At 55.6% G+C, this 26,354-nt stretch overlaps 4 protein-coding genes across 4 annotated transcripts; all 4 read right to left on the minus strand.

Annotated features, from left to right (window-relative positions):
• Positions 1–3,471: 3,471 nt before the first annotated feature.
• IWZ02DRAFT_308916 (uncharacterized protein) lies at positions 3,472–4,694 on the minus strand. Its single transcript, XM_066764032.1, has 2 exons — positions 4,346–4,694; positions 3,472–4,174 (listed from the first exon to the last, which is right to left on the minus strand). Exons 1-2 carry the CDS (start codon positions 4,562–4,564, stop codon positions 3,641–3,643), a joined length of 753 nt encoding a protein of 250 aa, XP_066621066.1. The 5' UTR covers positions 4,565–4,694; the 3' UTR covers positions 3,472–3,640.
• A 611-nt stretch (positions 4,695–5,305) lies between these two features.
• On the minus strand, positions 5,306–7,922 carry IWZ02DRAFT_491858 (uncharacterized protein; the record flags this gene model as incomplete). The annotated part of the gene is made up of 4 exons (XM_066769790.1): positions 5,306–5,857; positions 5,912–7,473; positions 7,663–7,829; positions 7,903–7,922. The coding sequence occupies 4 exons, from the start codon at positions 7,920–7,922 to the stop codon at positions 5,306–5,308; spliced, it is 2,301 nt and encodes a 766-aa protein (XP_066621067.1).
• Positions 7,923–8,588: 666 nt separating this feature from the next.
• Positions 8,589–9,523, minus strand: IWZ02DRAFT_308887 (uncharacterized protein). Its single transcript, XM_066764031.1, has one exon. The coding sequence runs from the start codon at positions 9,487–9,489 to the stop codon at positions 8,965–8,967; it is 525 nt and encodes a 174-aa protein (XP_066621068.1). The 5' UTR covers positions 9,490–9,523; the 3' UTR covers positions 8,589–8,964.
• Positions 9,524–15,824: 6,301 nt separating this feature from the next.
• Positions 15,825–26,275, minus strand: IWZ02DRAFT_455601 (uncharacterized protein). Its single transcript, XM_066767799.1, has one exon. It carries the CDS (start codon positions 26,109–26,111, stop codon positions 16,197–16,199), a length of 9,915 nt encoding a protein of 3,304 aa, XP_066621069.1. The 5' UTR covers positions 26,112–26,275; the 3' UTR covers positions 15,825–16,196.
• Between the last annotated feature and the right edge of the window lie 79 nt (positions 26,276–26,354).

Genomic DNA, 26,354 nt, shown 5'->3' on the forward strand with positions numbered 1-26,354 from the left:
CGACCATGGGCAGTGGAGTTCTCGCTCGTCTCACACGCAGCACATTTGCGGCGCGGCGCAGCCCTCCTCTTTATCTGCCGCGCGCTGCTGCCCATCATCTCATCTTGCAGACTGCATCCCCCAACCGACGGCATAAGCGTTTGCTGGGCAGCGATGCAGCAGCTTGGGCGCTGAGGGGAGGCTTTGCGTGATGGGCTGCGCTGACCGCTGCGCTGGGTCTCCTGCACGCCGCCGTCCCGACGGTTGGGTTTGGATGACACAAGTGAGCGACCGACGAGAAGAGCGCAGGATGGCAGAGGTGATTGCGTGGTGCGTGGTGGGTGCCTACATACACATGTCGGCTGGTATGTTCGTAGGTGGTAGAGGTGTGTAAGCGGATCAGGCAAGGTAGGTAGGTTATGTTTGTACGTAGGTCAGCTCAGCAGCAGCAGCAGCAGCAGCAGCAGCGCGCCGGCTGGCTTCTTCGTTTTCTCAGCCAGCCCCGATCTAGACTCGACGGGACTTCTTATCTCATCTCAGCTTGGCTGGTTTGCTTCGGGCGCGCGCCGCTGTGTCGTGCGTCGATGACGGATGAGCAGCGAGGCGAGGTAGGGAATGTAAGTGGAGGGGGATGAGTATGTGTTTTATTATGCCCACATGTAGGTACCTTAGCTCCCTCTTGCCTGCGACGCGCGCCGTGCCGCAGAACACTTTACAAAGCAAGTCCCATTTACCGTCGCAAAAAGGCTCCGCTCTAGAAGGCCAGCGCTCTGCGTGTGTTGTTGACACCTGCCGTCGTCTACGCATGAACCCGTGCTCTACGTATATATCTGTACCTACATTCTGGCGATTCCATATGACACAGTAGCTACCTGCCTACCTACCTTCCTACCTACCTAGCTCTTCACTCATTCTTTCATTCGTTCAGCCAGCCAGCCAGCCAGCCACGTCCACGTCCACGTCCACGTCCACACGCACGTGCATGCATGCATCTATCAGATTATCGCCACGCCACGCCACGCCACGCCAGATCAGATCCGATCAAGTCGTGCGTGCGTACAGACGGTATTTCCCGCCTGTCGCCTGTCGCCTGTCGCCTCTCGGCTCCCGCCCCGCCTCCTTGGATAATCAGCAAGCAACAAGCAGCAATCAGCAATCAGCACGCAGCACGCGGACGCGGGACGGCAAGGAAGGCGGACGGACGGACGGACGGACGGGCGGGCGGGACCTCGGTAGGTATGGGCGCGGGCGCGGGCGCGGGTGCGGGTGCGGGTGCGGGTGCGGGTGCGGGTAAGGATCCATGGTTGCGGCAATGTACATATGTAGGATGGCGGGGTCAACCTTGAGTTTATTCGCACCATTTCTTCATTTTGTTGATATAGGTAGGTGGGTAGGTAGGTAGGCACCCACGCTGACGAATGTTTTTCTCTGCTGTTATGTATTGGTTGTTTGGCTAGAAGAGGGACTGCGCGCTGGAGACGAAAGCGTGAATGTTGGTTGATTCGTGAGAGCGGCGCGGCGACGACAACGACGACGACGACACCCGTTGCTACCACCTAGATGGCGGGGGACCACTTGACGCTGACGACGATGACGATGACGATGACGCTCGCTGCCCTGGGTGCGAGGCGTAGTAATTGAGTGCAGGCAGAGCACCGCAAAGCAAGGCAAGGCAAGGCACGCCGACGCGCCGCTTTCTGCCGGAAAGTCGGACGAATAGATTCATGAGTTGATGGGTAGGTAGGTACGTGGATGGATGGATGGATGGATGGATGAGTGAGAATGACAGGAGAGAGCGAGGTGCGGATCCACTGCCGGTACCGCTGGACGTGGGTATCATGCATGCAGCAAGCAGCATGCAGAGCAAGCGAATTCCGTACTCACACGCACGCAGTGAATTTCAAAGCGACACCGAGCAGCAAAGACTGAAACGACAAGAAAAACCCGTCCCCCACCATCTCCATCCATCATCCTCCTTGCCCCAACTCCAGCAAAAGCACCCCAAAAAAAGCAACGACGCAGACTAACCAGCCGCCCGGGTGCGCTGCACGCAATTCGAAGTTGTTGGGTCAGCTACTTGTACCGACCACATAGGTATCCTCTCCCGTACGTGCCCACGACGGCGTTTCCTTGCATGCCCTCCCTCCCGCATGTACATATATACGCAGACAGCCCGGCAGCCCGTCATCTCGCATCCCATTCGCTCCACCCAGCCGCTGGTGGCGGAGGGCGACGCGGTCTAGACGTGTGCGGACCCGGCCAATGACGAGTTGGAGCGTGAAGAAGGTCGGGTGCGTTTTAGGAGTCTGTGGAGTGCTGGGGGGGGTTTTTTTTTTTTTTTTTTTTTTTTTTTTCTGGCTTATCGTTGGAGTCGCTGTTCTGTGATTTCATGAGGTCTTCGGACCCTTCCTTTGGCTTTGACACCACACCTTTGAAGTAAGCAAATTGAATCGATTGGCTCTGCAGATTGAAGAGACGACGAAAAGCAGAAGACGTCGCATTTCTACCTAAACGTACATCTGTATGATGTACGTACGTGATAGCCTCCTACCATCACAGACAATCGCTTCCATCACCTTAAACCCCAAGCCCCAAGACCAACCAAAAATGCGCATGCGTGGGCGCTTTCGCCGCACAAAATGTGCCGAGTGTGATATGATGTGATATATGGGATGGGGGGTGGTGGGTGCCCGGCCGGCCGGCATGCCAACGCGGTCAGATGACCACCAATCCACCCACTATCCACCCACTATCCACCCACTGCTTGCCTCGACCCCGTAGCGCAGTGGACGCAATGGAAGAAAGTGGGGGCGTAGCGTGGCAGCGGCGGAGACTTTCCCACCCACGCATCCATCCACCATGCATCCTCTAGCCATTGTGGCACCGGAGGAAACAGGAAGAGCTAAGGCGTAGGATGGAAGACTGGGGCTAAGGGGAGGAAATCTAGCCATCTATCTGGGCGCATCAGCGTTGGAGACATGACCGAGATGGTCGGGATGGTCGAGCGGGGGGAGATCGGATAGTTGGATAGTTGGATAGCTAGATAACCAGCTAGCAAGTCAGCCAGCGTGCAGCTTGGAGCCAGACATGCGGGTGGTGGGGTGGGGATGGGAGGGCATTCATGCAGCTAGCGGCGCGCGGTATTGTTTGGTCTACGCGGACGCCTTTTCTCTGCTGACCGGCTGTCGTTGCGATGATGAGAATAAGGCTGTTTAGTGATTGACTGCAGTAAGTAGACAAGAAGAAAGAGAGTGAAGGGAAGAAAAGAAGGGCAAGTGGAGAAGAGAGGCGGCGGAGACAGGTGAAGTAAGCAAGAAATACCATGATATAGGCAGCCTAACGATGCAAGCGTCTTAGACTCTACTACTGCTACTGCTACTACTGCTGCTGCTACAACAACAACAACGACGACGACGACGTCTTCTCAACTGCTGTCTCTCTCGCAAATGAATCCCCAAATCCCAAAAGCCCGAACCCCATAGCCCAGAGCCCCAACCCAAGTCCCAAGTGAAATCAAAACTAGAGTCAACATGAGCAAAGCGATTGATCGATGATGTTAGGTAGATAAGGTGAGAAAATCTCTCTCCCGCTCTTCGCACTTCTCTCCCTTTGTCTCTCTCTTTCTTTCTTTGTGCCTCGCTCTGCTTTGCGTTGCATCGAATCAAATTGAATCAAGCGAAGGAGAAGAAGATGATGAAGAAGAAGATGAAGAAGAAGCTGAAAATGAAACAAGACACTGCACTGACAAAAAAACGAACCGCGACCCAGAAGGAAAAGAGAAGAGCGAAAAACAAGTGACCCGTCTAGATAATTGTTTTTTTGCCAGTCCAGTCCAGCCCAAGCCAGCCCAGCCCAGTTGTTCGCCGCGCCTCGCCGCCTTGGGTTTTCGCGTGCCCGAAAGATGGTGGAAGGAGGTAGATAGGTGGGTAGGTAGGTAGGGAAATACACGGGTGGATAGAAGATGATGTAAAGAGAAGAGGAGGCTCGTAGTAATAACAGTACATGTGGAAGGGAAAAAGAGATCAGACAAAGGAAAAATGTGGAAACAGGCTAGATGGACAGACATGTAGGAAGGAAGAGAAGATGCGGAGGCGTAAGTAGTAGAAGTGTTGGTGATGTTGGGTAAAGATGCAAGAAGTGCGTCCGTCGTGCAAGCAAGCAAGCAAGCGCCAAACCGACCGGACAAGCGGAAACCCTGAAGACAGAAAAGCGATCAGAAAGTACAGACAAAGATGCAAGTGAGACGGGTATGTAGGGAGTAGGTATGGGACGTCTGGAATGGCATGCAGCAGGGAGGAGAAGAGCAAGAGGGCAGCAGCAAGGAGGACCAGAGGAAGCAGGGAGGAGAGAAACCGCGAGGACTGACGTGAAACGAAACGAAAATGGGCAGCGAGCAACTGGGTCGAGTGTCGTGCCGCCGTGCGCGAGCGCAGCAGCAGCGCGCGTGGTACATGCGTCCCCTCTCCCCCCCCCGCCCCGCCATCTGTCCGTCGGTCGTCTGCGTCTCGTCTCGTCCCGTCCCGCTCCGCATCCATCCAAAGCTTTGGGTCTGTTTGTCCGTCCGTCTGTCTGTCCTTGCTTGCATTGTTACCTGGATATGCACGCGCGGAGGAGGGGCAGTCGAGAGAGAGAGAATAGGGAGAGCGAGAGCGAGAGAAAGAATCAGAAAAGTAAGAGAAGATGGTGAGAAGCGGAGATGGACAAGGAAAATAGGAGAGTGACAAAAAAATCAGAGGTCAGAGATGCCCACCCACCGACCGACCGACCGACCATCCATCCGTCTGTTTGTTCGTCCGTTTACCCTCCTTCCGCCCCTGGTAAGCCTGACAAGGAAATTGGAAACATTCAGCTAGCCGCCCAGCCCAGCCCAGCCCAGCCCACCTGCACACCAAAGCAATACCCTATACCCAGCCAGCCAGTGATGATGATGATGATGATGATGACGATGATTAAAAGAGGAAAGCGATGGGAAAGACAAGGGATACGGGGGCAACGCGTCGGTGCTGTGCTGTGCTGTGCTGTGCTGTGCTGTCCTGTCCTGTCCTGAGCCATGACCAGACGGCAATACGAAGCTGTTTTTGATTGATGGCGAGCCTGACAGCCGAGAGTGTTTGCGGTTGAGCAGCAGACAGGGAGCGGAGCAGCAGCCGAAAAGCAAGCAGCAGGTCGAAAGAAAGAAAAGGCAAGGCGGTAGAGGCGTGGGGTGGCGGTGGCTGCTGGATGCCATCATGGCATGGCGTGGCCCAAAGTGGCTAGGCCACCCGAGTGCACGCATGATCATCATCATCCCTCAGCATCAGCCGGACGCACCACCACACCCTCAACTTCACGATCGCGAGGTCCGCTGACCGTATTGCTGATACCCACCTGCCTCAGCCCCAACCCCAGCCACCGACGAGCTCTCTGCACCAGCCCCGCCAACGCCAATCCCAACGCCGCCGCCGCCGCCGCCGCCGCCTCCGCCTCCGCCTCCAGCTCCTGGCCCAGGTCCCGGTCCTGTCGATGATGCCGATGCTGCTGTCGTGCCTGGCGCGTCCAGGTAGGAGAAATCCCACGACGACTTGTACTGCGACGTCCCGCCGTGCTGCTGCTGCTGCTGCCCCCATTGCCCCAGCGTGGAGCCGCCCGACCCCAGCTGCGGGACCGTCAACCGCAAGTCGGGGAGGCCTGCTGATTGCCCCAGGCCACCTGATGCCTTGCTGGTGGGGGACAGAGCCGTGGAGGTCATGCTGGATGCGAACGCCGTCGAAGCTGCCGAGCTCGACCCCGACCGCGGCGACGCCGTGTGCCGCACGTCGCCCTCTGAAGCTCCTCCGCTACCGTACCCGCTAGCTACGGGCGTCGGCAGAGCCCCCGCCGTCGACGAGTAGCTTGCAGACTGTGTGTACACCGGTCAGCTTTGTATCCCGTCACCAGAGCCTACTTAACTTACGTATTTTCCGATGATTTTCTTGAGCGCGTGCGACAATATCTTCCACGGAAACACCTTGACGTCCTTTTCAATGTTGCGCGGCTTGGGCGTCGGAAAGCCCATGATGATTTTGAAAAACTCCTCGCTCTCCGGCTTGGCCTTGCTCACCGTCAGCGGCCGGAAGCCCTCCAGGTTGCGCCTGATGCGATTCTTCTCCTCGACCGTGAACCGTACCCCGACCAGCGACTCGAGCAGGTAAATGGTGTCGACGCTCGTGACGAAGCACTCTTGCTTCTCCGCCCACCAGATGCAGCTGATGCAGATGCTGTGCGGCGTCCGATCCTCTGGCGCCACCGCCTTGAACGACGTGTTGATGGTGCTGCCGTTTTGGTTCCTTCGAAACTGCACCAGCCGCCGCTTCGCGTCCCACTCGTCCTTGGTCCACCCTTCGGCCATGCCGTTCAGGTCACCTTCAATCTTGAGCTGCGCCTTGGAGTTGGGGTACATGGCGTACGGATTGAAGCCTTGGGAGCTCCCAATCAGCCCCGATGCTCCCGTGGATCCTTGGATAGTCGATGTCCTGACCAGTGGAGGATTCGTATTCAATGAGGATGCCGACGGAAGCGTTGATGTCCTGCCGAGGAGCTGGCTTGAATACAGAGACGGACTGCGGAGGGTGGACGCGCCGTAGCTGCTGCCGTAGGTCGAGCTTTTGGCTGGTAGAGTCGCCACGTTGAGACTGGGCGAGTACTGGTAGGAAAGCTTTTGCGGAGGTTGGCCGTACGAGCTATACGAGCGCTGCGTCGGCGTTCTCTCGTACGTCCCCTGGTACGCGTACGATGATGAGGTGCCTGCCTGCATGTACGGTGAGTCTGAGCTGGGTGTGCTCGAGTAGACGCTCGGTGCCCTGCTCGTCTGCGGCGCCATGAACTGCGTGCTCGAGACGCGCTTCTGCGGCGATCTCAGGTAGTCTGTCGAGTCGGTCGAGACTTTGCGCTTGCGCGACATGTCTTGAGGAGAGGTGTAGTAGGCGGCCGATGGGTCTTCGTAGGTAAAGTCGCCAACCTCGACGACTCCGAGGCTCTGGCCATACTCGTCGTCGACGTTGAGGAGCAGCGGCATCTGGCCTTCAATGTAGCCCGAGGCGGCGTCAAAGGGGGGAATGTCGGTGGCGACGGCATAGTGAAAGTAGGGGCCGGCGCCGCGGTTCTCAATCTTGGACCAGGTGGCCTCGCAGCGCTTGTTTCCAATCATGACGGAGAAGTAGAGGGGCGGCGGGGTGGCGAGGTCGTAAGGGGTGCGTATATAGACGTAGAGCTTGGCGCCAGGCAGAGCCTTCGAGGGCGAATAAGAAGTTATTTCGGGAAGATGACGCGAATAAGAAGAAGAGTACGGGGCAGGCTGATAGGTCGTCACATCACGCGCCGCGATGTTTGAGGCAGAGATAAAAGGCATCTGCTGCTCTGCGCTCGAAGGGCCATGGGACTGGCGCGCCTGCGCGCTCGAGTACTGCGAGGCGAATGATGACGGCTGTGCGAAGCTAGGGTAGCTCTGCTCTTGATTCGGCCGTGTGGCGGCATAATCTATAGCGGAGGGTGTGGTCAGTCAAAAAAAAAAAAAAAAAAAAAAAAGCTAACCAGTGCTGGGCCTCACGTGCACACACACACACACACACACACCCCCCCCCCGGGTCGATCCGGGTCAGGATGTGACCCGCAACAACGCCCTTGCAACCAAGCGATCATGTCAGATGGGCCAACCGCACTACTTACCGTACATGTACGGTTCCTGCGTCTTTTCGTAGCCAGACATGGACAGTAGCGCGGCTCCGAGTCCCGCCTCGGCCAGAGGACCACTGCGGTAGTCTTGGCCGTACTGCAGCGACGTGGGCTCGGATGGATCGCAGTCTTCGTCGACTATTACAGGCGCCTGGAGGCTGCTGGAAGAAGTTCCAGTGTCAGTAACAACAGGTCTTTGATTGTCCGGCCCCCTGAAAAGCCCCAGAGACTTACCTGGTGGACGTGTGTACCATGAAATCGAACCAACTCGGCGGAGGACTGAGCTTGATCAGGACTTGCAAGACTCTCGGTCAGACGGGTCGCGGTCAGTTATCAAGCCTTGAGCGAAGGAATCTGAGAGCGTTGAGACATGCAAGGAGACTTGTTCATGTATTGTCGGCCCTCTACATTAAGCAAAGGCTGCGGTTCCCTAAGCAGAGGAGAGGGCAAAGAAAGGATGGTTGCAAGCGTGTCGTTGGTCACGTTGCTTCCGGGAGCAGAGCGACTCAAGAAATACGTCAAGGAAAAGATGGTGCCTTCTAAGAGCGGCCACACATGGACAAGAAGCCCAGAGATTGCAAGGGTTGCTTTTTGGTGCTAGCGGTCCCGCGTGCCGTCCGTCGGCGGGCCAGAGGTTTCGGCGAGCAATGGCCAGGCGAGGAGGATGAAGACTGGCGCCAATTTCGCGAACGTGCAGAGCCCGCGGAATGGCGTACCGGGGCGAACAAAGGCGGGCGCGATTCACCTGTTTGCCCGTGGTGGTGGTGGACGGATGCCGAAACCGAGAGGAGAGACTGAGACCAGTCTTGAGGGGGGGGGAATGATGCAGTCTGGATAGAGCAATGGCGTCAAAACCGGGCAGCTGGGCAAAGGTGGGATTGGCCGGGTCTAGAGAAGAAGCTTGATGGGTGTCTGAATATGCAAGGAGAGGATCGGATGCAGACTGAGTCGCGGTTGTGGTGGTCGCGGTGGTGGTGCTGGAGGTAGTGCAGCAGTCAGGCTGCCAGGGCTTATGGCATAAAAACACTTACACAGTCAGCTGTAAGCTTTCACTGAGTCAGCCCGGCAGCAGGCGACGGCGGTACAGATCTCGCGCAAGCTGGACCGGAGCGAGGCGAGGTCGACGAAAAAATGCTCCAGACCGCGAGGGTGCGGCTCTGCTGTACGCGTTGGAGTCCTCAGCCGTCAGTGATCAAGCGTCGACCGGGGGGAGCTCCGCCAAGCCACGCGCCCAAACAGCCTGACGGAAGACAAAGCAGACGTCTGGCGGGATTGACAAAAGGGGGCCGAGGCGCCCTAGGCTGAACACAGGCCAGCTAGGGTGGTGGAGAGGTGATGATGATGATGATGGTGGTGGTGGTGGTGATCTTGGAATGCCCCGGTGGGCCTGAGCGCTGAATCACAATCCGGAGGCGCCGGGCGATTGACGGCGAGGGCAGAGTAAACAAACGACGGGTGATGCGAACGGGATCCGTGGGGAGGGGGGTTGGATGGAGACTTGATTGGGCCTTTTTGGATTTTCTTGTTTCGAGAAGGGGGGGGCCAAAGGGGGTTTCGTCCATAGGAGGGAGGGGGGAAAACAACTGGATGCGAACTTTTTTGCAGCAGGTTTGGTATGTATGAGGGAAAGGGCAGGGAGGGAAGGGCATATATCATCATCATCATCATCATCATCATGGCTGGCAGCAGCAGCAGCAGCAACCGCGCAGCGCTCGGGCATGGGGATGGGGTTGCGTGAAGAAGGCCGTGCAAAAAAAAGCCTTGCCCTGGACCAAGCCTGGCAAGGTAGGCTAGGACCATCGAGCCCTGGATGGCGCGCATGGCAGCCAGTGCCCGGGTGCTGAGCCTCGCCCTGCTGCGGCCGTCCAAGGAGCCAACCCGGGGCGCTGGACGCGTCCTGGACTGGACGGTACAAGCAGCGTGGGGAGGGACGGCTGTACATGTAGCAGTCATTCAGTCATGGCAGCAGGGCAGACGGCCCGTCGATGGCGTTTGGCCTGGCTGGGATAATGGGCCGGGGTGGGCATGTGGGCGGCGGCGGCGGCGGCGGCGGCGGCCACAGCATAGCGACAGCGACAGAAAGCGCGGGATGGCGGCGCCAGCGGATCGAGTGGGTGGTGGTGGTCGTGGTGGTGGGTGAGCCCAGAGCTGCGGTGTAGTGCGGGTGGTTGATGACGACTGGAGTGTGGTGGTGGTGGTGGTGGTGGTGGTGGTGGTGATGCAAGAGAGGGCAGAAAGGTAGGTCAGACGTCGCCGAATACCTACCCTGCGGGGGTGCGACGACAACGACGCAACAACAACAACAACAACAACAACCAACACCCCTGTACCCACGACCAACTCTATTCCACCAGCGGTGGAGATCTGTTGCGGGTATATTGCGCGCAACGGTCTTTCTTTTTCGCCCGGCCTCCCAGCACGGCCCTGGCCCATTACGCGGTTGATGGATGTGCCCCCTTGCTCCACCGGCCGTGTTTGCCATCTGTGCATGACGAGAAGGACAGCCAGCGAGAGCTGTCGACCAAGATGGCACTCGTCATGGTCCACACTGGCGACAGGGACCAGTAGCATGGCTCTCCCTTGCAGCGCGTGCTTCTTTACTTAGATCACGCCGCCCCCGGTCACCTCCGCCGCTTCAGTGCCCGCGAGCTGATGAGATACGGCTGCGTCGATCGCCCGCTGTATGGTTGATGGAAGACTTTTGCTGCTGCTGCTGCTGCTGCTGCTACGCCACGATCGAAATGCAGGCACAGCCGCTGCGTATTGAGTCGTGGCGAGTCAAAAAGGTACGTATCGTGGTAAACGACACCTCTCCCACTTCTCCCCTCACCGTACTCGCAGTCGGCCATTTTCACGCTGCTGCCGTGCCCGCTCCTTCGGGAATGGCTACATTCACGTCTGTAATGCGGAGAAGGATCAGTGGCTTCTATGAGCAACGCTCGTCCATGGCCCTGGGTCGCTCGCCTACCGACAAGAGGTGAGACGTGCATATCTTGGTATCCGCTGCCTCCTCTCCCTCCGCTCCTCCTCTGTCCTTCTTTCATACCATGATTGAGACCGCTCTTCTTTGTCAATTTTCCACTTCATTTTCTTTTCCCACCGCGGCGCCGCGTCGATCAAACCCGCCGTCCGTTCGCGACCGAGAAACCAGCTCGAGCACCTCGGCTGTATCAGATGACGGCGAATCTCTCCTCCTTGCGCGCTCGCAAGTCCGTCCTCCAGCCAGTCAATGTCGCCCGTGGCGTCCTTGTCCGAGATGGGAGACGTGCATGGCCAGAGGCTGCACAGGCCATCGTGTCGTCTCCTCGCATGCTTTTTCGGGCGGCGGCATCGCGATGGCCAGACGGTGCGCCATCTTGGCCCTGCTGCCGGAACTCGATTGCTGACCACCCAGCGTCGCATCGCCGAGGGCAAAGGAAATTACCAGATACCCGGTTTGGCCGTCTGCATATTGACATTCCAGCAGATGGTGCCGCTGTATACCACCATATGTAGGCTGGAATGCACCCTCAGGCCAACCTGGTTGTCGGTTCGATCGTCTCTCACGCCCACTCATGCAAAGCCAAGACTTTTTTTTTTTTTTTTTTTTTTTAACACACCCCAACGGCCGGGTTCCGCGCTCCCCTCTCTCGTGTCACTGCAGCTGAAAAGACATCATCTCTAGCTTCGTGCATCCTCCTCGCTGTCGGCAAACCCGGCTGTGGCCGTGTCCGCATCATGGCAGGCCTGATTCCTTTCTCTCAGCAGCCTAGCCTCCATTCGCTTCCTCGCTAACCCGTCTCGTCCGTCTCCATTACACCACTAGGGCGCCTTGAATTCGAGCCTTAATCATCCAGGCGACTGATGGCGATTACGACAAACGAAGACGTAGATAACCTCCTTGAACTTTTAAAATACAATCTTTTGCTGTGGCGCAGCACCATGTCCATCATCTTTTGACTTTCGCTACCCGCGACCCTTACCCCGGGCCCCCCTGACCCGTGCGAGTGCTCCCGGTCCTGTACTGTACGTCCAGGCCCTGACCAGGAACTCCGCGTCCCTAACCCATCGATCCACCGCTTCTCAAACGCCTGCACTGCGCTCTGCTCTCTCTGCGCTCTCGACTTTTGTCAGCCCGAAGCGCTGATGGGCACAGAACGGCGTGCTGGATCACCTTGCTTTTCTTTTGCTCGCCTCCGCTTTGTCGCGTCGTCACAAGCTCGAGCTCGCGACCCGCCCACCCTGTTCCCCCGTTTCTTGGTTCCTATCGTCGCTGCTTGCGCCGTTGTCCATCCGCTCGCACCGTTGATATGTATCTTTATTCCCCCTTTCATGTCTAATTCGACGCTCCCCATGCCATGTCATGTCCATGTCATGACCATGTCGACCCACGCTTCCACGAGGCAAGCCTTCGCAGGGCCCCAGCGGTGACGCGCGTCCGAGCAACCAGACCAGAGACCGCAAGTCAGGTCGGAAACCCACCTACCGATTTCCGGGCTGCCAACGGCGCACGCTACTGCCTCTTTGGTCGCTGCCTTCGCACTCGGCGCTGGGCTTGAGCTCCGCCAGGCGTTTGCAGGCTCGGCGGCTGGGTACACAGGTCTGGATCCTGGACAGTTCGGTCGGCCTCGTTCGGCTGCCGACTCGCAATTGCTCGTGGCTCAGCACTGTGGGCGGGTGGCTGAGAAGGAAATGAATCAGCAAACGGATGCGTTCGCCGGCCCGCGGTTCCGTGTTTTGGCAACGCTGGTGGCTGGGCAACACCGCGTTCGCGCGACGCGAGTTGAGGAGTCTTGCCCGAACTGACTTCTTGCCGCCGTCCGCTGGAACTTTTGCAAAGCAAACGGCAGCGGAAGATACCAGTCCCCACGCAAATGTTTGTGGGTTTGTCCCGCTACTTCTCTACCCTCCACTCCATTCTCCCTCCCTGTCATCTCGTCTATTCATAACTTCAAACACCATTCCAACCAGCCGACTCAGTTGAATGTGCATTCGTAAATGCTTCAAGTCCAGAGCAAGGCTTAGTCCAATAGATGGTAGTACAGTGCACGATTAAACATTTCAATTCCTGGCGACCTCCTTGCAATGCCAGGATTCAACTAAATCCAGCACCCGGGAATTTTTGTCCATCCTGCTTTTCGACAGCAATATGCTCATCTCCAAGACCCGATTGTGGAGTCATCCACCCATATTTATCTGATTTGGCAAGTCAGTCGTCCCTTCCGCCTTGGCAGCGGTACTGACTGGTCAATATTTCAGGCACGGCGAGGTACGCAGGCGAGTAAGGCAATCAAGCTGCGCTGCGCCACAGCTGAGAGCCAAGATCTATTTCCGAACTTAGACGACGACGACGACGACGACGACGACATTTCTGTCGCTATTTTGGCCGGGCCGGCCTCCGCGCCTAGTAACGACTGGACAGTATCCTTAGTCTATGATCGACAGGAACGACAGGACCGGGCACCGCAGTACTCGTAACCGAGCAATCCAGGAAGACACAAGGTGGATAAGCCATCATGTGGGATGAATCGCTGAATTTGTCTACAACTTGACTCAGTCGATACACTTGGGACGATTACATAACCCACGTTGACATGACAGACAGTCGAGCACCTGGAATAGAGGCGGGAAGGCAAGCCACTGCCTTTCGCAGAATCACTTAAGAAGTCCAGCTACGCCAGTATTACCAACATCTCGTTTTCGTCTCATCCTCGATCACGAAACTCTCCTGCTATATTTTGTTGGCCTGATTCAATCCAGTTTTCCAGTTTGACAGCAATAAAGTCTGCCGCACATGCCAGACCCATGCAGTCGACGACCCAGTTCGCCCTGCAAGGCCGTCGACCTACGTAGACGAAACAGGCACGCCCAGCTGCGCCACACGACCAGACCTGACCTGACGCGACGTGAGCTGGCGAGCGTTGAACTCTTTCCCCCCCCCCCCCCCCCCAATCCAAGGGCGGGTCGGTTCGGTTCGCTCGGTCCTGCAAGGCTGTCACTCTCCATCCCCAGGATCACTCCCTTCAGCCTTGCCGTATCGCGCGCCGCCCGCGCTCCTGGCCAACGTTTGTAGCGCCGCTTGTTGCCCGCCGCCCGCCGTTCCGATTGCCTTCAGGCACAGGCACCAGGCACATCTGCAGGCACCGAACATGGATTGCCGGTAAAAGTCAAGCAGGGATGACCACCGGGCAGCGGGAGACATGCCGCTGCTACTGCTGCGGCGGATACAACCTACACGCTACCGAGCCCTACGCTGATCATCGTCATGTTCTGTGTCTAATCGGGCGCTGCAACTCTACGATGGCTTTTATTATCGCCCATGTGTCATCTTGGGAGCAAGGGGTCGATGGGGCAAGATTTGCTCGTCAAGTCCTATCTACACAAGCGTCCATCCATCCATTCACGTGTGCCTGGAATCGCTGTGCTGTTCTTTTTTTGACCACACCCTCAATGCCATTTCGATTGTTGAAATCTCTCCACTCTGCCCTCCATCTAAGTCTATGAATACATTCGCGAACGGGCTATTCATGGCGCACTCAATTCATTACTCGGCCCACTCACGCAGTGACGCCTCTATCGACGCGACTCACCGACCAAAAATCCAAACCGCCTTGCAACGACATGTTTTGGTGCCTTTGCAGCAAGTTTGGTCGTTCGTCTATGAACATCAACAGGTAAGTAGATCCTCACGTGTTTTGCGCGTCACCGACCACAAGCCGCCGTCCGAGGCTGAGACACCACGCCCTTCCCCAGCTATGATCCTCGCACCTTATTCAAGCAGTTTAGCCCAGCTCCCCAGAAACCACGGCTTCGCCTTCAATCCGACACCTCGAAAACTGAAAACGAAAGGCAGCAGAAAAGCGTGAGCAAGCAAGAAAGCAACGAGCGAAAACAAGACATCGCATTTCCCCCATCCCACCGCATTACTTTTCTTCCCCCCCACGCACCTGCCTTGTCCGTCAGTCACACTCAGTCATTCAGCAATTGACTTTCCACCCGACACCTCCCCCAGACGCAAAGCCAAACTAGACTCTCAACAAGCACCGCGTCGGGCGGCGATTAAGGTTGAGCGCCTCGCTTAGCCAACTATCGACCTACCTACCTCCCTACTTCCCTCCCCTTCCCCGTCCTTCCAACGTCGTCGTTCCTGGATACTCCCACCCGCGCGTGTCGAATTTGACTGACTGACTGGCGCTGGCTTGCTGGCTGGCTGGCTACGCATGCATGCTGGGGTATGGTACTGGGATGGGATGCCAGAAGGGCGCGCGCGGTTCGGCCCGTTTAGGCATGCTATTTATTCCTCCTCGCTTTGTGGGTTTGTTTGCGCTTGGCCGACTGACTTGCTGCCTGCGTATACTGGGTCGCAATGTGCTGTGCTGCACATGGCTGGATGGGCATATGGTGGGTGGATGGGTGGGTGGATGAGTGAGTAAGTGATTGCGTTGGCAATGCCGACCTACACATCCCGCTCGCTTCACTACTGTGAGAGGGCGAGTGTGCGTTGATCCAAACCAGAATCGATTGGCCTGCTGCTGCTGCTGCTGCTGCTGCTGCTGTCCATCACCGTCCATCATCTCTCCATCCCTCTCCCTCTCTCCCTCTCGTATGAAATGTCTCAGATGATCTAACTCACTACCTGCCGCCTCCTACGAGCCTACCTACCTACCCTACCTTATCCCACCACTCACTGCCCCACTGCCCCTTTCGTTCCCGCCTTAGGTTGTGTCTCGCAAAGCCTGCGCGCATCAACCATGCCGCATATACCACACCATGCATGGCACGCATCCCACCCACATTTTTGTGTGTTTGTGAATAAACATAGAAGGCAGCTGCAGCCATCAATCAGCCTTTCTCGGCCGGCGAGCGCTCCGAGTGGCCTGGCTTGATCTCTAATTTCACTTCCCCTTTTTGCATTTACGTTTGGCTTGGCTGCGCGCGCCGGCTCCGCGCCGGTCCACCAGTCAGTCAGTCAGTCTGTCTGTCTGTCTGTCTGTCTGTCTGTCAGTCAGTCCGTTAGTCAATCAGAGATTGAGCTCGGATACGGTTTCTCTCTTTTCTGTGCTGTTGCGTCCGTCGGTCGCGCATGCTAAGAGGGAAGGAGAGTCAGTCAGTAAGGCAGTCAGGCAGGCAGACAGACAGACAGACAGGTAAGGTAGGGCAAAGACGACGCTTCTATATGCAGTGAGACAGTGTCTTGATTGCATGATGATTGCATGCATGCATGCTTGCTGAGGAGTGACTATGCTATGTATGCTATGTTGTCGTGAGTATGGGTCAGAGAAGGAAAAAGGGAAAGGTGGATGAGCGATGTGTGCTGAACCACGCTCGCTTGCTCGCTCGCTCGCTCGTTCTTCGTACAGGAATATCCACAGTGGTTTTATGCTTTGCCGTACCCAACATGCCATGCGAAAGAAATGCGCACTTGTAAAAGGAACCGACGAAATTGGATGGGACCAAGCGTCTTGGTCTCCCTTCTCCATCGTCATCCTCACCGTCGACGAACCACCCGCCCGACAAATCAACCCACGCTCTACTCCCACCGACCCATCCTACGTACTCCCCAAAATACTCGCATACGCATCCTCGACCTCCTTTACAATCTCGAGCAGTGTAACTATGACAATCTGGTGCGTAACGTTGGGCAAGCGGTCGCGGTGCAAGCCGATCCACTCGAGCGGCGGTGTCGCCTCGCCCATGTCGCGCAGCTGGGGCGTCTCGATGACGGGCGTCTCGAGCGCTGTGTATTCGTAGCGCGACTGCGGCACGTTGACCACGGCCGTGATCTTGTTGCTATCAGCGGCCGAAGGCGACGCTGGCGACGACGCCGCCGTGTTGCTGTCGTCGGGCGTCTTGGTGGGCGAGTTGTTCGCGCCGTTTGTGGCGGCCAAGGGCGAGGGCAGTGGAGGCGCGTTCGGGTCTGTGGGAGACTTCGCTGAATCAGACAGGCCGCCTCCAGTGATCTTGACGGCGGACTCAGGCAGCGGCTTGCCGAGGCGATTCGCCAGGGCCCGCGAGTGCGTGTTCCACATATTGCGGATGAAGCTGATGCGTGAATAATTCCAGCCCACATCGACCTTGCCCTCGAATGAGCTTTTGAAGATGTAGTCGATGTGGTTCGAGCCCGATGCCTGCCACGTCTGCATCGCCGCAATGACCTTGGGCACGCGGAGAATGGTGCCTCCGCGAGCTGCCGCCGCGTTGGCCACGACGTCCTCGACCGTTAGATCCGAGACAGCCTGTGGCCCTTTGTGGTTGATGCTGGCCAGAGCCACGCTGAGCTCGCCCAGTGTCATCCCAAGGCCGCTGTGGACCTTGAAGTCCTCCAGGCCAACGGCGAAGCGGGCCTGTACATCCGAAGCTGTCAGAAGCAGGATTTGGTGGTCAGAGAAGGTGCTTGGAAAGGCGCCGAAGCTGATGGAACTGAGGGTGACAACGACGTCCGTGTGGAGCGATATGGGTGTTTTGGCTTCCTGATCCTTGTCTGGCTTCGGCGGGGTCTCACTCCTGCTTCCCTCGGGCGGCGTCGACGAAGCTGAGGAAGTCCTTCGGAGAAATCTTTCAATGTCTTTGATGGACTGTTTGTAAGCCGTTTGGTTTTCCGAAATGAGGCGATCAAAGGCTTGGCTCAACGCAATTGCTTGGGCCGCGCTGGTGGTGGTGATGAAAGCTTGCACCTTGTCTCCCTCAAGCATGACAACCAGGCGGTCTCTCGCTCCTATGTGAGGACCGCGCACGTTGTACATCAGAAAGTTGAAGGTGGTGATGTCGGCCACTGCAAAGGGTTGGTAGTCGAACGAAGTCTTGAGAGAGAGTCTATCAAACCCAAGCGACGCCTGGATGTGAGGTGACCTGCGAACTCCTTCTCCGCGAGATGGCCAGCTAATCGAAGTCCGCACCTTGGAGTCCAGGAGCTCGACGAAACCGCTAGTCCGACCGGCACTGTCGATGCTGATTCTTTCCATGCCAATGCAAAGATTCTCCTCCCAGTCGGATGTCTTCTTAGACGAAGCCCACAAATTGACAATCTTGAACGACGGCTTGCCAATGGCTTGCCCAAGGTCGAGGTCAACTGCCAGCTCTTCGATTGAGACAGTGGCATTCCAAGGAAAGGCTGCTGCCGCAGTGACTTGTTCATAGCGCTGGACCAAATATTCCTGCGGTCCCTCATTCGGGGCCGGGCTTGCAGGCTTCGACGCCCGGCGCACTTCTGGCGGAATCCAGATTTCGCGGAAGAGCAAAAAATCTTGCAGCTGTCTCGCATTGATGTGGGTACGCATGGGATCAATCTTGAGAATGGCAGATATGCCGCTGGTACCGCTGAGGTGCTTGCTGTTCATGACTGACAACACGACCCGATTCACGTCAAAGCTAAATGTAGACTCCCTGGAGTACACATGCTGTACCGACGCTTGCAGATGGTCGAAAGTGGCCGAGACGGCGAAGAAATGCCCTTGCTCAGTGGACTTGATGCTATTGATGGTGAGATAGATGTCCTCGAACCGTGCTGTCGCAGCCACTCTTGCAATGGGCTGGCAGCTGAGACTGAACTCTTGCTTGCAAATGCGCAGACCCAGGTTCAAACGAGTTTTTCCTAGGATGGCGCTAGGATCGGCTGTGATGAGGTTCTCTTCCTCGAGGAACTTTTGCGGGTGCTTAGGCTCCGTAGGCTTCCTGGGTCTCTTTGGAACATTATCACCCTTGTACTGAACGACTTCTTTGACGCTGTTGGAAATATCCATGATCAGGGGAACCACACTTGGATGCAGCATATTTGTCGACGCGTCTACCTTGAGCTCGGCATTCAGAGACGGGTCGGTTGAGTCGTCTCTATACTCAACCTTGAGAGTAACACCAGGAGCTCGGAGCGTGGTCGAAGTGTTGGATCCCTCGCTAGAAAATTGTCCGTATCTCCCAGAACGCCCTGCGCCTGTCCCACTAGTTCGAGGGGCTGCAGACGTCACCGGAGCTTGGCCTTGCAAGGTGACGACAGCGCCTGCAAAATCCGCATCGACCAGAAGAGAAGAGAGTCGTTTATTGCCGATCAACTTTTTGGCAGACTGACCATCACTCTGGCCATCTGTGGTAGTGAGATTGGCAGCTGCCATGTGCCACGATTCCGTTGCGGCGTGCACTTTCTGACCGGCCAGCGAGATTGACTCCTCGAGGATGGAGGCTGGCAAGATGAACTTGGAGTCCAAACGAAGGTCAAGGGATTTTCCAGCGGCGTTGAAAGCAAAGCGTCTTTCGGTGTTCGACGAGATGTACGACACATTGAAGACCACCTCAGGAAGCAAGGCAGAATTGGCCGATCGGAGTCTCTTGCTTTGGTTGGTTGGAACCATTTGCAGCTGCACGTCTTCGATTGACAACCGAGCAGTCTCTTCACTGCGAGTAGCAAGCTCGATTCTTTTAAACGAAAGAACCAAGTCGTTTCTCTCGCGCCCAGGGTAGGCCGAAACAGAATTGCCAACGATCCAGCTGATCTGAATGTCAGAAAGCTCAAGGGATGCGGCGGTGGTGAATAAGCCGCTCGCGGCCATCTGATCCACTTCTTCGGCATCGTTCCCATCTTCCAACGTTTTGTGAGAAGGCCTCTGTCTTGGCTGACGCAACTTACGCAGATACCTTCTCTCGCGCGACAGATCCAGACCCTTAATCCGCTCTTGCAAATGATTCATGACCTCGACAGCTGCCGAGGCAGTGTCAGCAAAGATATTGATCTCAAGGCCAGTACTGCGGACACGGTAGTTGCGTTTGGGAATCTTCCAGGTCCCACTTTGAAGAGCACCGCACAACTCCAGGCCGAAGAACAAATTGCCGCAGTCTTTGACCTTATCCCCGTCGCTCAACTGGCAAGATAGGCTGATGTGAGGAAGTAAAGCAGAGAATTCAGGAAGCGGGAGAAGTTTATTGTCTGGCCCCAGATTGGTGGCCTTGACCTGTATGCGGTTCATCTCAAAAGCAATCGTGGCTGTAGATGAGTCTGGAAGTTTGGTCGGAGCTCTCGCCAGGATGCCAATTCCCGCCATCACGAAGTTGGCGTCGAAAGCAATGGGTAAATCATCCTTTTCTTCAAGAACGGGCGGCTGCTTCGGTTTCGACTGCGGCAAGGCCTCTTTGGCATTGGTCTGAAGCACTTCAATATCGTCCTTGATCGTATTCAAGACGTTCATGACCTCCGGCTCGTTGATTGCCAGGAGTAAACCATGCACTGCAGATGCCTCGATGATAAAAGTATCCATGATGCAGTTGAACCCGATTTTCAGGCCCGTTCGGGAGTGAACCATCGTCAAAGTGCCGTTTTGTAAAGGCAAAGTGAATGCAGAAACGGTTTGAGATTGGCGCTTCTTATGGTTGTGCAAGCAGTGACTTTGCCGGTCGACATCAAAGTTGACCGTCAAAGTTGGATCCTTTTCAAAGAGGGGAGCGATAGAGACTCTTCCGATATTTCCGGAAATTACGTAGCTCAGAGACTGTAGCAAAGCAATCTCTACCCGGTAAGAATCCATGAGAAGAGCGACCGTAATGTTGGGAAGGACCGCACCGTCTTTCTTCTCCGGCGTGCGCGGAGACTCCACCTTGGTTGTCTTGAAACTTTGGACTTGCCCTGCAAAGTACGCAACCTCGTCGCAAATCACTGAGTTGGCAACTTCGAGGATTCCAAGGACGTCTTCGACGACCTTTAGGCTGAGTTCACCGCTCTTGCCGATCAACAACCACCCCTCAGGCGTGGTCTGTCTCCAGTCTGCGTCGTCATGAGACACGAAAATGCTTGGCCTAACGACCTGCATTCTCATGAGGAGCCTGCCTCGCGACCGAAGCTCGGATCCAGCAGCGTTGGAGTGTATGAGGGCGCTGATGCTGACTCCTTCCTTGATCGCTGTTTTGTCTGTTCCAACAACGGACAATTTCATTGCATTGATTGTCGACAGATACCGCAGATTGATTGTGTCGATGGCGATGCTTCCGGTGTCTGTAGCAAAGGCGATTTGGAAGCTGTGTACCTCGGGCGTGTCCTTTATGTGAGGCGAGATATCGAGCGCATCGTTCTTGTCTGCGGCCCTGTGTGCTTGAGGCGCTTCAGACTGGAACAAACGAAGGACGTTTTCCACGAGTGCGCAAATCTCCCAGCTAATCTTGATCGCAACATTCTTGGTGCTGACCTCTACCACGCTTGATCTCTGCGCTTCATGAAGCATGAGACCAGATGGCGGGGCAGGAGGGGAGAGCGCGACATCAATGGACAACAGCTGGAAAAGGACGTCACTTTGTTCAGGGCCAGGGTCAACGACGAGCCGTATGGCCCCTGTACGAACAGATGCATCTATCCGCATAGGTTTTTTTTCTTGGGCATCCGAAAAGTCGGGTGTAGAACCATAGAGTTCTCGCATTGCCAAACTCTTTCTCACGTGTGCCAGATCCCACGTCCGCCACTGATCCCAGGCTTCGATGACGCAATTTTCGGCATCTGGAGGGCACATGGATTGACCACGCATGCACTTGTCGATTATATCCTGCCGTACCTCTGGCGACAAACAGTCGTAAATGTAGTGAAGCCGAGATATTATCTTCCAAGAGTCGTGGTTTCTCAAGTGAGAGTTGGCAGCGCGAATAGCGTAAGAAGGACGAGTGATAAAAGCGGGATCAGGAATGTCTTTCCCAGCTATTGTCAAAGCGTAAGCCAAGTATCTCAATCGTCTTTGACTCTTCGCGACAAGTTCTGCAAACTTGGCTCCGATTTCATCTGCGAGAAGAGCAGTCCGATGAATGAGGGACGCAAGGTACTGGACGTGCTTGCTCGAGGTTGCAATGTCCATATCTTTGAAACGAACATTGACCGAAGCTGAGCTGCCAGCAACAAGCCATACCAGCAATTCGGTCAGCTCTGCCGAGACGGCGACATCGTTTCCAGTGCGTCCAGTGTGTTTCTCTCTCGCCGACACGCTTATTGACTTGAGTGTGGTGTGCAACGACAGGGTACTTTTGTCAGCTTCCTGTTTGGGCCATTTTTTGTCTCTGACGGAAACGGCAAGATGGTCAAGGACCAGGTCATACTGATCCTTCCCGATATCCGTTCTGTCGCCATTCAGCGGTGGAATGTTGCTCACAAATCTAAGGTGAAATGATGGCAACCGTAGGTTACATTCAGTAGACGATCCCTTGCCGTCAATCAATTTCTGCAGATCCATGATCTTGCCCATGATGGTCATTTGGAAGTCGTCTAGTATGTCCCGCGGATGTCGTGGTTGCAACGTGTCGATCAGATTGACCACCGTTGAGACAGCATTTGGAGTTATCAGAGCCCGAATCCCAGGCTCAAAGCTCACGAGGAAGCTCGTGTGGGAGAAGTTCTCGTCGAAGGTCTTGTTGGAAACGTCATTGAATATGACAGCATTTTTCAAGTGCGTCCCCCAATGAGACGGTCTTTGAGGGAATTCCGGAACCTCCGAGGTGTCGAAATCAACGCCATGCAGAGGGAAATAAGGCGTCTCCAACGAGCTGGTGAGCGCTATCGAGGGTTTCAAAGGTGCAAAGTAGCCTCTGCCCTCTGCCAGAGACATCGGGGTCGCGTAAGGGCCTGTCAATCTTCTCTCCGGTGTCGACGGTCTTGTCATGTTGCTGTCCCCGCTCAAGTTTCTCCGACGGTTTCCTGACTTGGGCCTTTGAGCTGCTTCGATGCTCTCTTTGAGGGAGCCCTTTGATGCCATTCGCCGCAAGTTTTCCACTCTTGAATTGGGTTTCACAAACGACCCTTGCCTAATGGATGCTGTAGAAATCGACAACTTGGAGGGCCCACTGCGAGTAGACGACTCAGTTGACACACTACCATGCCGTATCGTAGAGCTGCCGTTCAGGGGTGTTGGCGGGAACGGGGATTGCATTGCCGGAGGGTCTACTCGCAGAGCTGGATTCGGCCGCTCAAAGCTTTCCATGTCATCAAGAAGCAACCATTGAGCCCTATGAGTCCGTAGGTCGCTTTCTTTGACATGTGCTTGCTGGGCCCGTCGATCATCGGTGAAATGAAGTTTTCGCTTGAGCATGCTCAGTCGAATGTCAGTCTGCAAGTATGCTTGCGGTTCCACTTTCGCTGCCCCGCTACGATTCCGTTGACGGGAAGCTGTCCTGGAATCAACGCATGCAACAACCAAGCTGGGAATCAGTACGTTCAGCCTTTGAGAAAAGGTCGAACGCGCCCAGTCATTGAAGTCGACGCTGATGGGATCTGCGCGGATGAGTAAGGCTTCCTGGGCTACGTGCAACCACATGCTGACCGCATTAGTCTTCACCCTAAAGAAGTTGACGTCGTGGATGAGGGCGGAATTGACCAACGGAAGGGCGTTCTCGTCGTCGTCAAGACAGAATGCAAAACAACGTCCAAAGCCGGCAAACTTGTCCAACAGCATCGCAGAGCATTCGCCGGTAATGGATCCAATGTTGAATTCCCATCCACACAAGTAGCTCGGCTCCGCTGGAGGCAGACCAAAGGTGTGGTGCCCATGAAGTTTGATCAGGCTCACGTAGAGCTGCGTCTGGCTGTTGTCCACGCCCGCCCCTTCTTTTGCATTTATGACTCCTAATGACGCGCTCAGAGGGCTGAAGTCCATGGCAAGATCCATGTAGTAGTTGGTAACACGGAGGTCCTGGTGGAAAAATGGAACATCAACACGAATGTGATCTTCCGCGGTATAAAGATTGGCCGGAAGCAAGACGCTGGAGTCATTTGCTTCGATCGTCAGAATGACATCGAGATCATTCGACTTGCTTGCAGCTTGTTCGGCAGAATTGATCGGCGGAGCTTCTGCGCCGTTGCTCTGAGGAAGTTCTCGGAATTCCTCGAGGGTTTTAAAATGCATGTCTTCGCCAAAGTAGTTGTCTTTGAAAGTCATGAAATGCTTGATCAGGAAGCCATACATGGTGAGCACAAGGGATGAACCGCGGACATCGAGATGAAGTCTGTCAGTGAGCCCAAGAGCCGTCTCAGAAAAGTAATCGTAGCTTCCCAAGACGATGAGCTCCTTGAGATCCGCCAAATGCTTGTCCTTGAGAAAGGCTGCAGCTGTGTTCCCCGGGGGTAATGAGAGGTCAAGGCTGATTTCATCGCCGCGAGCATCGAAGGTGATGCAATTCTCTATCGGCTGAAACTTTTCAAGTGGAATTCCTAAATGAACACCAAGGTTCTTTCCATGAAACAATATGAAGTGGTTATCTTCTAGGTCAGCTGGGTTGTTGATGATGTTTGAATCGTTGGTGTTCAAGTAGAGCCTAAGGTTCTGGAAATCCATGTTCAAGAAATACTTGAAAGGCGTAAACGTGTAGTACTCGGATGGAGGTCCAGAGCCCCAATCGTTGACCAGGTCTGTAATCAGGAACATGTGATCTCTCAGGAGGAACAGGTCCATATCGTTGAATCTCATGTTGAAGCCCCACTGACGCAAGGCGTTCCATTTGAGCGGGCTGGACAAGTTGCAGTCCATCTCAACTGCGCCAGATTTCCAGAGAAGGTCGTGGTTGACGCTCGAGAAGCTCTCGGTACCACGTAAATCGACGTCCAAGCTATTTGTGTAGCCTTGCGGGCCGGCAACCATGTCCATGATATAACTGATGGTGGAGTTGGCCTCAACCACAATGTCAAGCCAGCCAAACGGCCGCACGTTTTGGGCCGTCGCACCGGCCTCGCGTTTTGCAGCTCTCGAATATTTTCTTCGACCCCTGGTACGACCATTGGCGTTGGAAGCATTTCTGCTACTGCCGGCGACGGTATGTGCGCGCCCTTTCCATTTCCAGTCCTTTGATTTCTCTCGCAGCGGGATGCGGATAACACACTGCTCCTCCAGGCTGATGAAGATTTTGAAAACGGTAGCCACGCGAGTATCACCTGGAGCGAGAGGCTTTGCAGGTATTGAGTCTGTAAACAACGCTGGGAAAAAGTAGTTTTGCAAGATGACGCGATGACGGTCGGCCCAGGGACCGTAATGGAACATGGCATCGTAGACATGCAAATCAAGGCCGTACTCTGGTGGAAGACTGCCATTGATATCTAAGGTATTGAAGCTGGCCTGCCGTTCAAAATTGGTCGAAAGTGTTGGCACGATTCCCGGCACATCCCAGAAGAGGCTCATGCTGAGACGACTGCAGTCCGCGATCAAAGAGAACTTTGCATATTCAACACCGTCCCATTCATCATGTTCGTTGTGATCATCATCGTCCAGGTATCTCGTCAAGCCTTGCCAACGACCCTGACCCAGAAATGGAGGCTGAGCAGGAGGTGCCCGGTTTTTTTTGGGCTTCCGAGAGTCTGCAAGGGAATTCTGTGATGAGTTGAAATGATAAAACAGATCTTGAACGGGTGTCAAGGCTCGTCTCCAAAGAGAAAGTCTTCGCTCCCTCCTCGCAATGCCTGGTATGGCTTCATCCTGGCCATGACGCTTCAGACGGGCCGCGGTAGCCAGCTGAGGATTCTTGTAGTCGGGGTTTGGCTTCATGTGGATCGTGGGTTTGTCAAAGTCAAGGTTGAACACTTGTTTGTACAAGTCCAAGGGCCCAGCATGCGCAGCAGTAATCTCTCCACTTGCCTTGTCACATTTTGCTACAAGCACAGAGGGGGTGCTTTCGTTGCCCATTACAGCCGCGGCCTTGTTGCAGTCGATTCGGACGGGGAGAAAACGAAGGAACGAGGGAATTTCCGGCGGCTTCTTGACCTCCTCCGACTCCGAAGCCGAATTTTGGGCATCAGCTGAAGCTGTTCCGACGCGCGATGCCGACTTTTGCTTGCTGCTGTTGGTATTACGGCGATGCAGCACGGACTGGACCTTGTCTGAAAAGGCAGTGGGCGCATAAGTGCTTTGTTGGGAAACGGGCACATCGCGACTAGGAGACGGGGTTGATTTCGTAGTGTCCGTGGCACGAGTGAAGTTTTCTAGGATGGAGTCGTAGGCAGGGGTGCGATTGTACAGAAAGGCCTCGACACCGGAAACCTTGATGGAGATTCGGCACGGCAATTCCTTGATTTTCTGCTTTCCACCTTCTTCTGCCCTGGCATCATTGTGGCTTCGCTCTCGCGACCCGCTATCCTCTGTGCTCGACGTGTGCAGCTGTCCCGGCTTTGGGGTGACCCGGCCGCGGTCAAAAATCTCCGTCTGTTTGGCCTTTCCGTACCAGAAGCGCCATGTCAAGTACCCGCCGTGGATAAGGATGGTCTGGTTGTGGCCATGATATCGAATGTCCTTCCAGAACAAGCGGCCTCCCAGCAAAGATATCTGCAGCGACTCGATGTCGATGTATGCGCGGTACGTGTGCCATGTGTAGGCTCGAATGCCGTACGAGACCAGAGTCGCGAACAGCCTGTTGAAGTAGAAGAGGAAGAAGACTGTGAGAATGCCGCAGACGAGCAATTCAACGAGAAACTGCCAGATAAGACCGCGATGAGCACCAAGCGGCTGCGAAGTGAGCTCGTTGTTCGCCATGGCGGACCGGGCTACTCCTGGGACGGGACGGTGGCCTCGGGGGTCTTGCGATCATTGTGGGTACCAGCGACGCGGCCTAGCATTGGGCGAGTCCGTGAGAAACGTGATGGAGTCGAAATGTTTTGAGGCGGAAGTGCTTGGCGGGAGATGCAGCGGACTGGAGGGAGGGATGGACGGGAGCGGTCAGCAGGAGGGAATGCTGGCAGTGAGTGGACCTAGGATGACGACGCCCGTGCTCAACGC

This window comes from Phyllosticta citriasiana (genome assembly GCF_038021145.1).
Source record: "Phyllosticta citriasiana strain CBS 120426 chromosome Unknown IWZ02scaffold_9, whole genome shotgun sequence".
Taxonomy (NCBI): domain Eukaryota; kingdom Fungi; phylum Ascomycota; class Dothideomycetes; order Botryosphaeriales; family Phyllostictaceae; genus Phyllosticta; species Phyllosticta citriasiana.